We start from the raw sequence: 12955 nt of genomic DNA, 5'->3' as shown, positions 1-12955 counted from the left end.
CTGGGGGCTCTGGGAGACTCTGGCTCCGTCCCATCCCCTCCAGGTGCTGGGGCTGCTGGTGTGGGCCCTGATTGCTGACACTCCGTACCACCTGTATCCGTCTTATGGCTGGGTGATGTTCGTCGCTGTCTTCCTCTGGCTGGTGACAATCGTCTTCTTCGTCCTCTACCTGTTTCAGCTGCATATGAAGCTGTACATGGTGCCCTGGCCACTGGTGGTGAGTCTGGATAGGAGCCCTGGGGGTGGCTCTGGGCTGACCCCTCTGCCTCTGGGCCGGCTGTGACCTTCCCTAAGTGAGAAGTGGTGGCTGGGGGTTGACTGAAGTCCTCGCTGGCCTATAGAACTGAGTGGGGGCGGGGGGAGGAGGATGAATGGTTCTGGTGTCGTTTTTCTGAGTGCTCAGAGCTTTGAATCCAGGACAACTCAGGCTTGACTTAACCCCACGGAGGGAGTACAAGTGAGGGGCTGTTTGGGATCTTGAAAATATTTTTCCTTTTTGGGGGGTGGGCAGTCAGGATTTGATTCTGTGGGTGCTGTGGCTCTGGCTGGGCCCAGACTGGCAGCCCTGGGCCTGCAGGCTGGGGAGAGCTGGCAGGAGTCACTGAGGCCGGGCCTGGTGTGTGCAGGATGGGCTGGGCGCAGGGTGAGGCCCCCGCAGCCTGGCAGAGGGTGGTGTCCTCAGTTTGCCCAGGTCAGTCTCCTTAGAACACAGAGCTGAGAGTGTCCATGGGAAGTACCCTGGCCAGACACAGAGAAAGCTGCTGGGGCTTTTTTTTTCTCCAGCCCGGAAAACCCCTGCAGCTGGGGTCTGAGGCTTTCAGTGAGCAGAGAGGCACATGATTGTCAGACAAGTAAGGCTGGGACTAGGCAGCATTGTTTGCAATTCAATGACTTTTGAAGCTGAGGAAACGTGAGTCATGCTCAAGACAGACCGGGTTTGTTAGATCTTGACATCACTGGTAGGAGCCAGGTGGTGTTTGCAGTGGGCACTGGGCTTGGAGGGAAGATCCTGGGGTGACAAGGGGGCGGCCTGACTTCCTGGACAGGGTCCAGCCCCTGCCCTGTGTCCTAGGAGCCTTGAAGAAAGACATCTCCGGAGATGGAGGGGCCTTGGTGTCTCTCAGCACTGCTGTGGGGCTCCAGTCACAGCTGCTGATGGGAGAGGCTCCTTTCCCAGGCCATGACAGCAGGGCAGTGCCTCACACTCCTAGATAAGGCGGAATTAGCATTGCCAAATCGGGCTTTTCTTGGATAGGGACCACGAGCCCCCTTTAGGGCCCAGGCAAGAGGCCCTAAAGTAGAGACATACGAGTGAAGTAAATCCGGAGGGGTTCTGGAGAACCTGTCTGTGCAGAGGAAGCCGCCTCTACTCAGCTCTGTTGATAGTGGGAATGTGGGTGCCAAATCTTGATATTTTAAGATTGAAAGTTTTATATGAAATCTTAGTTTTTATATGAAATCTAATTTTAGAATGTTGCTAATTGTTTTTTTAAAAATATGAGATGAACCAAACATGCCTGAGGGCCATCAGTTTGCTGTCTGGCTGGGATAAGAGATCTGCTAAGAACTGACTCCAGGGACCTAGCACTGGGGAAATGGGGCCTTGAACTGGTTGTTAGCCCAGGGCCCTTCCTTGCCAGCCAGCTGAGGGTCTTTACCGTGGCATTTGATATGGGGCCTAGAGCCTAGGATGTGGCCAGAGGGCAGACATAGGTTCCTTCCACTGGGAGCAGAGGTAGGGACATGAGGGTCCCCCACTGCCCCCCCACCCCCGGGGTCAGCCTCAGCGCCAAGCCCTCAGGGGCCACAGGAAGGGCCAGGCTTGGCGGGGAGCCACCTCAGAGGAGCAGGCCCTTTAGCTGGAGCACTCAGAGACAGGCTCGGTTTGGCCTCTTGCTATCAGAAGTGAGTTTTACCACATGGAACTGTTGATGTTTGGCCAGATCACTTTAGGCCCCCACCATCTCTCAGCCTTTAATATGTTTATGTTCTCTGCTCATAGGGCCTCCGGGCTGGCCCTGTGTAGAACTCTGTCTCTGGAGGCCTTTTTAGTGGGAAAAACCCACACGGTCTCCATCCTCCTCAAGCCCCAGTCCCTGTTCGGGCCACTGAAGGGTGGTGTGTCAGTGGGAACAGGAAGTTCCATAGTTACTCTAACAGTCTCATGTCTTAAGCCTGTTCTTTCCACTCTCCCAACCCCCAGTTAATGGTATTTAACGTGGGTGCCACTGTTCTCTACATCACGGCCTTCATCACCTGCTCTGCTTCGGTTGAGCAGACATCTCTGAAGGGCAGCCGGCCGTATAACCAGCGTGCAGCAGCCTCCGTGAGTATGGTTCCCTGGGGCACCCTCGGCAGTTACAGGGCAGACGGGTCAAAGCGAGGTCTATGCCCCTGGACTCCCACTGCTTCTGGATCCCAGGCCAGGCACCTGCCACACGCTCAATCACCCTCCAGCTCCCAGTGGACTCACAGGTGTCCATGTTGTTGTTTAGTCACCAAGTCGGGTCCAATTCTTTGCGACCCCATGGACCACAGTCTGCCAGGCTCCTCTGTCCGTGGGATTTCCCAGGCTGGGTTGGGTTACTGGACTGGATACTGGACTGGGTTGCCATTTCCTTCCCTGGGTATCTTCCCGATCTAGGGGTTGAACCCGTGTGTCTTGCACTGGCAGGTGGATTCTTGACTACTGAGCCACCAGCTGTCCATAATTAACAGCAAAACCCCAAGGAACCAGAATGCTTGGGAAATGCTTCGGGCTGGCAAATGCTTAGGCTACCTGTTGAACTTTGCTGTGCCACACTGATCTAGGGTTGTATGTCTCCTTGGAGTCTGTTAGGAGCTCTCTATCATCCACCTTTGAGAAAGACACAGGCAAAAACCTTTTGGTTTAAACTATCTGGGAGATTCTCAGGTTCTCCTAGGCAACCCAAACTTGGGATCCATGTCGGGTAAAGTGTCAGAACCCCACACACCTGGCATGCCTCACCCATGAGTGTTCTTCCACTCCCTGTGTGTGTGTGAGGACAGGAGGGTCGGGGGGAGAGGGACTGCCAACCCTTCGGACAGACCAGGAAACTGAGGCTCAGAGCAGTGAAGGGACACACCTGGACTGAGCCCCAGTTAGGGCTAGACCCGGACTTGTGCTTCCTCATTCTTCCTGGTGAGGATGGTTTTGAAATCTGTGAACTCAGTCACCAGAAAAAAAGACATGGAGATTTCTGGAATGTGAATTATGTAATATTCCTAGGGCAGCTTTTGAATGTTGCCTTTTAAAAAACTAGATCCCGGAGCTATGTATAAAGCAGCTCCTACCTTTTTGTCACTTTTGGCATATTGTCCAGGCTTCCTTATCAGTCCGACACACCTTGCCTGTATGGTTAATGCAAAGTTAGCACCCAAAACCTGGTACCCATCAGCCCAATAGTCATTAAATGACTGTAGGGTAAGCAGGAGTTGGTGTGGCTCATTTGGTTAATTGAGGGGCTCTGGTTTCCCTGTCTGTGCCTACCCTCTGTTTCACTGTTGTGGCCACCAGTCCCACGTGCCATGCTTCAGACAGGCTCACCTCTGTGTCTTCTCTTTCAGTTCTTTTCGTGTTTAGTGATGATTGCCTATGGAGTGAGCACTTTCCTCAGCTTCCAGGCCTGGCGAGGAGTAGGCAGCAATGCAGCCACCAGTCAGATGGCTGGTGGCTATGCCTAAACCACCTGTGCCATGGGCCACTGCGGGCCGAAGGCTACAGTCTGCTCCCAGTGCAGGTGGCTCCAGAAGCCTGAAGTCTGCGCACCCTGTACAGAGTCAGCCTGGAAGGGACTACGCATGCTGATCTCTGCTCATCAGGCTCCTCGGGCTCACCCGACACGGCCAAGGAATCAGGACTCTTCCTCTGGCAGGCATGTGGCCTGGAGAGAGGCCAACAGCCAAGACTGTCCTCTCTGCCCTCCATATTCAGAAGGTGATGGGGGATACAGGACTCTCTTGCTTTGTCCTTAGGACTTCGTGTCCAAGGTTGAGAACTAGCCTTCTCACCAGCACTAAATACACTAACAGTGACCTCCACACCCGCAGCCCCTGACCCACCATAGAATAAGCCTAACAAGCAGCAAGTATTTATCCTAGTTTTTGTTCTGGGAAAGCTGAGCAAACTCATGAAACCATTCTGATTCCTGAAAACATTAATTCTGGTCTGACCCTCCCCCAAGCCAACATGTCACTTGTAGGGAAACATGTAGAAAGGGTTATGATTCTGACAGCATGGTTTTCCTTTCCTGCCTTTTGAACGTACCAGTTATTTAAAACAAATCAGTTTTAAGTGACTCTCAATGATGAAAACCTGATCCAGGTTTCCCTCCCTTTCCCAAGCCCTTGTTTGTCATTTTCCCTTTGGGGAAACTGACATCAATGCTGACTGCCTCCCTGACGCTGTTAATTAGGCACCTGGGACGGGAGGGAAAGTAAGGCCTTGCTGCCGAGTTGCCCTATGCTTGGTGGTAACTTTGTTGTTTTTTAAAAAAATAAAGACCGAAGAAATTATTTGGAAAAGATGTTGGGGAATCATAGTTAGAGATGCTTATAAACACCAGGAAGCCGCAACCTAAGTCAGTACAGTTGACCCTCTGTATCTGTGGGTTTCACATCCATCCGAGGATTCAAACAATCGGTTGATATGCCCACCTTGATAGCTTGTGAAATTCAGAGATCAGATAATCCAGGTGCTTAGTGTGAGGAGCTGACAGTAGAGAGAAGGGGGAGCAGCAGAGAGAGGGGGGTCCCTCTGAGCTTATTTTCCTACCACAGCACATGCTTTGAATAACAAGCCACAGGCATTTCTGGGCATCCCTTGGTCCCACCTTAAGAAACTGGGACGAATGAAAGTGTAACTAGATTCAAACAGTTGTGGATGAGCTACTCTCTGGGGGAGAGGGGCAGGGGAGGGGGTACGTTAAGTCAGATACCCATGTCCCAGCTGGCCTGGTATAGGCCTAGTTTGGGCCTGTTGTCCTGAGATGACAATTAACTGCATCCCTTTTTACTCTCCAGTGCCTCAGAGTTTGAATAATAAATTAGTCATTGCAGGGTCAAGCCAAAAGAAGAGCGTTTTTAAGGGGGACCGACCTATTTTGAGGCTTAAGAGAAAACAAAATCCTCAGCTAGGCTTCTGACACCCTGAAACAGCTTCTTTGGGCGGAGATGTTAACATGCTTTGTCAAACAACTACCTTGTGGTTCAGGCCGATGCTCCCCTGAAGTCCTCAGCCCCTGCTGTGTGGGTGAACAGTGCTGCCCAGGGCTGAGGCCTAAGCTATAAGAAGAGGCAAGTGTCCCCTGAAGCTGGGGCCAAACACTGGGCTTTCTCATGCTTGGCCATACCTGTTGCAGTTGCTCAGCTGTGTCTGACTCTGTGACCCCACAGACTGCAGCATGCCAGGCTTCCCTGTCCTTATCTCCCAGAGTTTGCTCAAATTCATGTCCATTGAGTCAGTGATGCCATCCAACCATCTCATCCTTTGTTGTCCCCTTCTCCTGCCCTCAATCTTTCCCAGCCCCAGGGTCTTTTCCAATGAGTCTCTTTGCATCAGGTGGCCAAAGTATTGGAGCTTCAGCATCAGTCTTTTCAATGAATATTCAGGGTTGATTTCCTTCAGGATTGACTGGTTTGATCTCCTTGCTGTCCAAGGGACTCTCAAGAGTCTCCTCTAACACCATAGATCAAAAGCATTGATTCTTTGGTGCTCAGTCTTCTTTAGGGTCCAGCTCTCACATCCATACATGACTACTAGAAAAAACCATCGCTTTGACTATATGGACCTCTGTCAGCCAAGTAATGTCTCTAGCTTTTTAATAACGCTGTCTAGGTTAGTCATAGCTTTTCTTCCACAGAACCACCATCTCCTTGGAAGAGAAGAGATACCTGAGCCCCTCTAAAGGTGGCACATGATGATATAAGTTCCAGAGTGGACAAAGAGTTCTAGTAAGTTTTTTTTTTTTTTAATCAGAAAGTCTATTTCCTAATAGGAAGCTACTTAGGAAGCAGACTTGCCTGCTTTTTTCTAAATGGAAAAGGAGAAAAAAACCCATCTGCCTTTCTTGTTCACTTTTCATAATTTCATCTTTGGATTTGTCCACTTGCCTTTTCTCACCCAGACTGATCAGTGGGGTCTTCATCAAGTGCTTCCAACATGCCTGGCCTATGATGGGCAGTACCATTTATAAAAAGAGCAAGAAGGGTAAGCAAGGCAAGAAGAGTCAGTGTTTACGGAAGCCTTTGGCTCGAAAGACCAAAGCTCTGACAACTTGATGGCAGCAGCAATAGTACACAGGGACTGGCTCATTTAGAAAGATGGTTTATGCAAAACACCTCAAATTCTACTCATGGTACAAAAGTATTTAATAAGTGCCATGTCAGTACAGAAAAACACACAGCCTATAGCTCATCCTTTAAAACCAAAAGAGTCAACTGAAAAGTTAGTAGAGATTCCTATTTTTACTTTAAAAATAAAAACAAAAAACTAAGTACACATTGGGAATTGAACTACTATATTTTTTCTTTCACCCATGTTTTCCGGCCAGTAATGTCCTATCCAACACTGTAATAAGACAATGTACTGAATCTAAGCAGATGACCAGTAAAGCTGTTTGCTATCTCCTACTTGTGCTAAGCTAGACTACGGAACACTATCTTGGTAGGATTATTTTGACAGCCAAGAAGGAAGTGCAGAGCCCCTACCCCAAACCTAAGGAGCTGATTTACACAGAAAGGGTTTTAAGCAAACCTGCACAAACGCGAACATGCTCTAAGAAAAGGATATATTTTAGACTACTTCCAGCATACATTCACTGGCACCCAGTAAAATGGACCAAGGTAGAAAGCATTTTAGCTTTCATAGCACTAACAGCTAAAAAGCACACAGCATATAATACTTTGATCTTGAAGTGGGTAATCATGGAAGTTCCAAGATTGTATCCACTAGGTTAGCCTGAGTATTCATCTATAAAAATATTTTTTCAAAAACACATAAACGAGGGTTATGAAAACAATGGGACTACATCTGGACCTATAGAAGACAGTGATAAAAAGACTACACATGTAAGACTAGGAATTGATTTTCACATGTAGCTTTTAGGTAAAGGAAATCTCTAAGGTGATTTCTACTAGCTGTGATGGTAGGATTTTCATAAATCTTGAGATGGGCAGCTAGCTGCAGTTAACTCCTATATAAATACTCCCCTCCCAGTCAAAACCCCCACTGAGGCTGTAGGACTCAATCTGTGATCAGCTGTGGGTGCATGAAAAGCCTCCTGGGACATGTAAGACCTGCTGAGCCAAGAGAGTTGATGATGGTAAATTTTCCCAACATGGACACCCTGACATGAATGCTGGGGACAGGCATCCAAGGTAGAATGCTGGACTCAGGTTTGCTGCAGGAGCCAGACTTCGAAGCCTGAGAGAGGGGTCTACTCGGGGAGGAGTTACTAGGGTTACCAAAACCAAGAATGTCTCATCCCAGAAAGGTCAGGTAATTGTCTTCTGACTCATCAATACTTAACATTAATGAAGAGTTGCAGAAGAGTCAGTCTTTCCAAGATGTATTCTTCTGACATCTTTAGCCAAAGCCTCTCCCAGTCTATTGAGCTGGTGACGTCCAGGAAGAGCCCGGAGCCTGAAGGTGAGACCTAGGGCCGCAGATTGTTCTGGGAGGCTGGCACAGAAGATGATTTGCACAGTGACGTCACCACTAAACCACTGCTCAAGTCCAGTCCCCGGCCTTCTTTTTCCTACAAGAGAACACCACAACTTTTAAGAGGCAAGGGACAGAAGAAAGTCCTTTCTAGCTCTGATCGGGGAGGGAGATGTTTAGGGTGGGCCACCAGGGAGCACATAGGAAGAGGGAGGATGTGATTTTGCATTTTTGTTCAGCATTGGTCACTCAAAAAATGTACCTCTCAGGGTACACTGGACCCTGGAGGTCCAGTGGTTAAGACCCCACTGCAGGTAGCATGGGTTTGATCCCTGGTTGGGAGAACCAAGATCCCGTGTGCCAAGCAGCAAGGCCAATACAAACAACACAAAAAACACCTCTCTTCAATGAAAAATATTTCCTTTTCCTATTAAGATCCTGCGTTACAAGAAAGGCAAGGCAATTAAGACTTGTTTTTTGGCTTTGTCCTTTTGATTATACAGGGACCCAGTAAGGTGCCTGAGAGACGGGTCTATGAAACTATGAATGTGTAATTCTTCATAAGCACCCCAGGCCCCGGCCAGTGGGGGACAGCAGCTGCTCTGCCGGCATGTTGCTCGCTGTCTGGCTGACACTGGCCAGTCTTACAGTGGGGAGCACAGAGGGTGGTTTGTGCCTGACAGGTCCACTTGGAATTTTCTAAGCAGTTCACTGTGGCATAACAGACAAGAAGGACTTACTGCTCGGTAGTCCAGAAACATTTCTTTAAAAGCCAGAAAATCCGTAAATGTGAGTAGCATGTCAAAAATGTCACCGGCCACTTCATCTTTATGGTGCCTGAGAAGGAAAAGGGTGGTTGCTTCATGAACAATTGATGACACAGACCATCTCCTTGAGATTTCCTTCAAAGGTATGGAGGGCCTCCCACCCAGAACCTAACCACCAAGTGCTCTGAAGCTTGATGTTCAAGCACTAGGGGGAAGAAAAAGGAGGGTCTATGAATTTTCAGAGTTGAGGAGGAGCAGGGTACCAAGAAGAACAAAACGTCAAGTTCAACTCACTGTAAAGTTGTAGTGAAAGCCGCCATGTTAAATCCAGGAATCCGCTCCAGCAGCTGTTCTTCTATATACTTTTCTACCAAAGAAATCTGTAACAGTAAAACTTCTTTTCAGAAAGCCTGTTCTCCAGCCCTTTGCAAACATTTCTGTGTGCCTGGCTCCCCGCTGAGCGCTGGGGGCACCAGAGAGAACCCAAACCCAGCTCCTCTCTTCACTGAGCTCATCCCACCCCCTGCCCTCGGCCTCCAGGGGAGAGGTGTATGCAGGTAATTACACTGCAAGGAGAGGAATGCTCCCAGGTGGGTAGGGTTACAGAGCAGAAGGGCTCCCACCCCCATGGCACGAAATGAAGAGTGAAGTAAGTGGGGGCTTTTCTGCCTGGGTAGATAGAATCCGTGGAAAGAAACAGATGAAAAAGCATACACTGAAAGGCAATCACAGATCTGTTAAAAGCGGAGGCCCGGCTTAAGAAACTTTCACCAGCTCGGCCACACTTTTGCATTCAAGGAATTAAGTCTTGGAGGTTCAAACGTCTCAGATGAGATCCTAACAGGAGGCTGCACAGGGACTTGGCATATGCAAAGACCCAAGAGTCCAGAGCCAAGGTTCCTGGGTTCTAGTTTGGTTTTGCCACCAACTAGTTAGTGATCTGGGTCTTGGTTTTCACTTTTATCTAACAGTCATGCATACTTGATTGAATTATGTAGTAAGGAAAAAGGGTGTGAAAGCTAAAGGTCAAAAGTATGTAAGTGCAAGGTATGGTGAACCCATATACTGTAACTGAAAGTAGGATTATGATAAAGTCAACCATGTTTTTAAAATAGATGAGATCATTAACTATTTGGAAAACAGCTCCAAGAACTATGCAAAAGAAAACAATAGGTGAAGATTAAACCCAATTCTAATTAGACTTCCTAGCAGGGTGCTGGTGGCAGGTTCTAAAAGTTGTGATTTCAACATTATTTGATCCTAAATTTGTATTTTAAAGAAACCCTAAGTTCATATTTCAAAGAAATCCTAATCTCCAGTAAGAGAAATAGGAACCCACTTACATATTCATTAAAAATAGGTGTGTAGGTAAGCTTATTCTCTTCCGTGTCTTCAAACTCCTGGTAGTACTTGTCCATGAAATTCCTCTGTAATAACTGGAACTCATCATCTGAATTTCAATAGGAAACACATTCCTTTTAACATGCAGGAATTAAATTTGGCAGCAGAACTGCTTTTTAAATGGCCAACCTTTAGGAGAGGGAAAGCTAAAGGTGTTAAGTGTAAAGTCTGGTGGCATTAAGGGCCTTCACACTGTGCAACCACCCCACCACCCTCTAGTCCATTTTAAATACAGCCATGCGGGCAGGCTGGCTTGGGAACTCCACGAATGGTTCTCTTAAATTCAGCTGCAGTGGTGGGAACAGTGTAGTGATTAGATGGATGGGCTCTGACAGAGGCCAGACTACCGGAGTTTAAATCCCACCTCAGCCACTAACACTGGATAAGCTTGGGCAGGTTAATTTCTCTGAGTCCCAGTTTCTTCAGCTTCAACTTCAGAGTACCTATCATGAAAGATTGCTAGGTGGCATTTAGATGAGGATTCACGTATAGTGACTGATTCACAGCAAACACTTACCAGGGTTTATGGAATTTCAACAACCAAACAGAATATCATTTCCCAAAACAAAAGGAATGCTTCACAAATGGCCTAGACTTAGGAATAAATGCCCTGGGCTTACAGAAAGCTCATTTCCCTCACTGCACACAGGGTTCTTGTAGAGGCCAAAAGAACTCCAGGTATTCCTCAGCATTCCCCAGGAATCCTCTGATCGACATGGGACCTTAATGGTGTATCTTCATCTGTATTTAGGAGTTATGGTCATGAACCTTTATAGGACCCGAAGGTACAAAACTGGGTCAAGTGATTTTCACTAAACAAGACTAAGAAATACAGCTAATAACACTATAACAACAGTGTTCTTTTCCTTATTCTCAGCAAACTTAAAGTCACCCCTACAAGAGATTTTTTTCAAGGTTTTCTCTCCCACATATTTGTCTTAAATGATAGATGTCTGTTACTTAGCAGGACTTATGTATGCCAAAGTAAAAGTTGCTCAGTCGTGTCCAACTGTTTGCGACCTCATGGACTATACAGTCCATGGAATACTCCAGGGCAGAATACTGGAGTGGGTAGCCTTTCCCTTCTCTAGGGGGTCTTCCCAATCCAGGGATCAAACCCAGGTCTCCAACATTGCAGGGGGATTACCAGCTGAGCCACCAGGGAAGCCCAAATGAATCCACAAATATGAACTCAGGACCTAGGAAAATATGGAACTAGCTGAAGCATGACACCTTGTTCCTCATGGACATGTGTGCTATGGTTACGCTATTACACTGCTCTATGTCACAAAAATATTAAGACTCAAGACTAAAAACCGCTCTTACTCTCTGAAATAAAGTAGTTAATATTTACTGAGGTTTTGCCATAAGCCCCATAACTCCAAGGTGCCCTGTTATCTGAATGAGTCCCTTCTGGGGACTGAAGCTATGGTAATCAATTATTTTCAGGAGTAGGGGCTGTATGCCTTTAAGGCAAACCACAGGAGGGCTTACTTCGTATTTCAGTATGCACATTAAACATTATATGCAGCATGATGTTTTCTCTCTTCTTAAAAATTAACTCTCCAAGTGGATTTCAATGTCGTTAAAAGTGAGAGTCTAAAAACTAAAGAGCCGGAGTAGGGAAGCTTACCCATGATAATGTCCTCTAAATATCCAACCACCGCATCAAATTCTGCATCAGAGGCAGAAGAGCTGAAAAACAGACCGGGATTAGATACTGTTTCAGCTTAATTCCTCCTCCCACTTGCCCCCAAAATGTACTATGGCCCTTTTCAAATGAATTCTCCATCACCCAGCCTCAACAATTAAGAATGATTTACTGTTTAATCTAGCTATTGCACACAAGAAAACACATTTTACACACCTGTGACGTCAAAGTTTAATGTAGTGTACCTACTTTCAGAAAACTGATGGGACACAAGGAGTCACAAAGGGACAAATAAAAGGGGTCAAGGCTCACATCAGACATTTTAAGGCTCCTCACATTTATTTCCTGTGGGTTCTACTCACCGCATCTTCACTATCACCCCACACCAATCTACTTGTGGGCGGGCGTAAACTTGGTGCGGTCAACACACAGGCCGGGGTGGGGAGGGGCAGTTAGAGTCCCTGGGGGTGGTGGTGTGGTGGTGGCGGCGAATCTTCTGACCCGCGGTCGGGCGGGCCTCGGCCACTCAAACCCCCCAGGTTTTGCTGACGACTAAGGACTGGAGACCGGGGGATTGTGACAGAGGCGTGTATCGTCGCGCGACACCACGCTGCGCTCCTGTCCCCCGCGCCTGAAGCCCCGCGGTCGCCGCAGCGGCAGAGTCCACAGCGGGAACTTGGGTGGGGTGGGGTGGGGGAAGTCTTGTTGGTTTCCCATCGCCACTGAGGACACTGGTTTCGCAGGGCGGAGGCCTAGGCCAAGCGCCAGCAGCCCCGGCCTTCAGTCTCCCGGGCTCGGGCGGCGTGACTCACAAGGACAGCGCGAAGCTCTCTTCCTCTAGGGCGTCCATCGCCGCCGCCGCCGCCGCATCCACCGCGCGTCGGAGAGCGGACCCGTTGGCCTTCTACCCTTGCCTGCGACCCGGGCGCAGCCTCTGCTCTGCACTGCAGAGCTCCAACCGGCATCCGGGAGGCTTCGCCGCCGAGGCCGTGGCCGGCTCACGGCCCAGGCGGGTAGCGCCTGCGTGCGACGCCCCGGCCTCAGGCTCCCCGGCTGCGGCCACACGCCGGCCGAGCCTCCCAGCCCAGCCAGGCCTAGCTAAACTCTCCGCTACCGCCGCTGGGTCCGGCGTCAGTTACCACGCCCCGCCTCCCGTCACCATGGCCACCGTGACCCTTCCACCACCTCGGGGCTCCCAGCAACCAATCACAGGTCTGCGTTATCCCAAACCAGGGGCGGGACAAAGATAGGAAGAGGAAGTGAGGCAAAGGGATGGAGGGTAGCGAGAGGAAACTGGGCGCATCCAGCAGGTCAGGGGCTCACTGACGTAGACTCACGCTGTCGGGCGATTAAAGCCAAGATGTACCCAATGTGAAGAGGAAGGAATGGAAGCCGAGAGAGCCTTGATTTCCCCACTTGCTACTGGGGAATGAATTACAAGATTTAAGAAAGATT

General features: G+C 48.8%; 2 protein-coding genes across 3 annotated transcripts in view; one reads left to right on the top strand and one right to left on the bottom strand.

Moving 5' to 3' along the window:
- The window catches only part of PLLP (plasmolipin), a 32697-nt gene extending 26467 nt beyond the window's left edge, over positions 1-6230 (top strand). The window contains exons 2-4 of the mRNA XM_065925388.1: positions 44-217; positions 2204-2326; positions 3589-6230. Of these exons, the coding sequence (XP_065781460.1) occupies positions 44-217; positions 2204-2326; positions 3589-3705 (414 nt within the window). The 3' untranslated portion in view covers positions 3706-6230. The remainder of the gene's footprint in view (positions 1-43; positions 218-2203; positions 2327-3588) is intronic.
- Positions 6231-6372: 142 nt separating this feature from the next.
- Positions 6373-12656, bottom strand: ARL2BP (ADP ribosylation factor like GTPase 2 binding protein). Of its 2 annotated transcripts, none has more exons than XM_065925389.1 (6): positions 12313-12656; positions 11483-11544; positions 9792-9898; positions 8743-8828; positions 8422-8518; positions 6373-7778 (listed from the first exon to the last, which is right to left on the bottom strand). In XM_065925389.1, the coding sequence occupies exons 1-6, from the start codon at positions 12348-12350 to the stop codon at positions 7677-7679; spliced, it is 492 nt and encodes a 163-aa protein (XP_065781461.1). In that variant the 5' UTR covers positions 12351-12656; the 3' UTR covers positions 6373-7676. The 2 variants fall into 2 exon arrangements, with proteins under 2 accessions (XP_065781461.1, XP_065781462.1); XM_065925390.1 differs by lacking the exon at positions 12313-12656 and adding an exon at positions 11863-12226.
- Positions 12657-12955: the final 299 nt, after the last annotated feature.

The sequence above is a fragment of the Muntiacus reevesi genome, chromosome 2 (genome assembly GCF_963930625.1).
Source record: "Muntiacus reevesi chromosome 2, mMunRee1.1, whole genome shotgun sequence".
Taxonomy (NCBI): Eukaryota; Metazoa; Chordata; class Mammalia; order Artiodactyla; family Cervidae; genus Muntiacus; species Muntiacus reevesi.
Note: the sequence above shows the minus strand (reverse complement) of the source record. Positions and strands in the feature narration are given on the sequence as shown.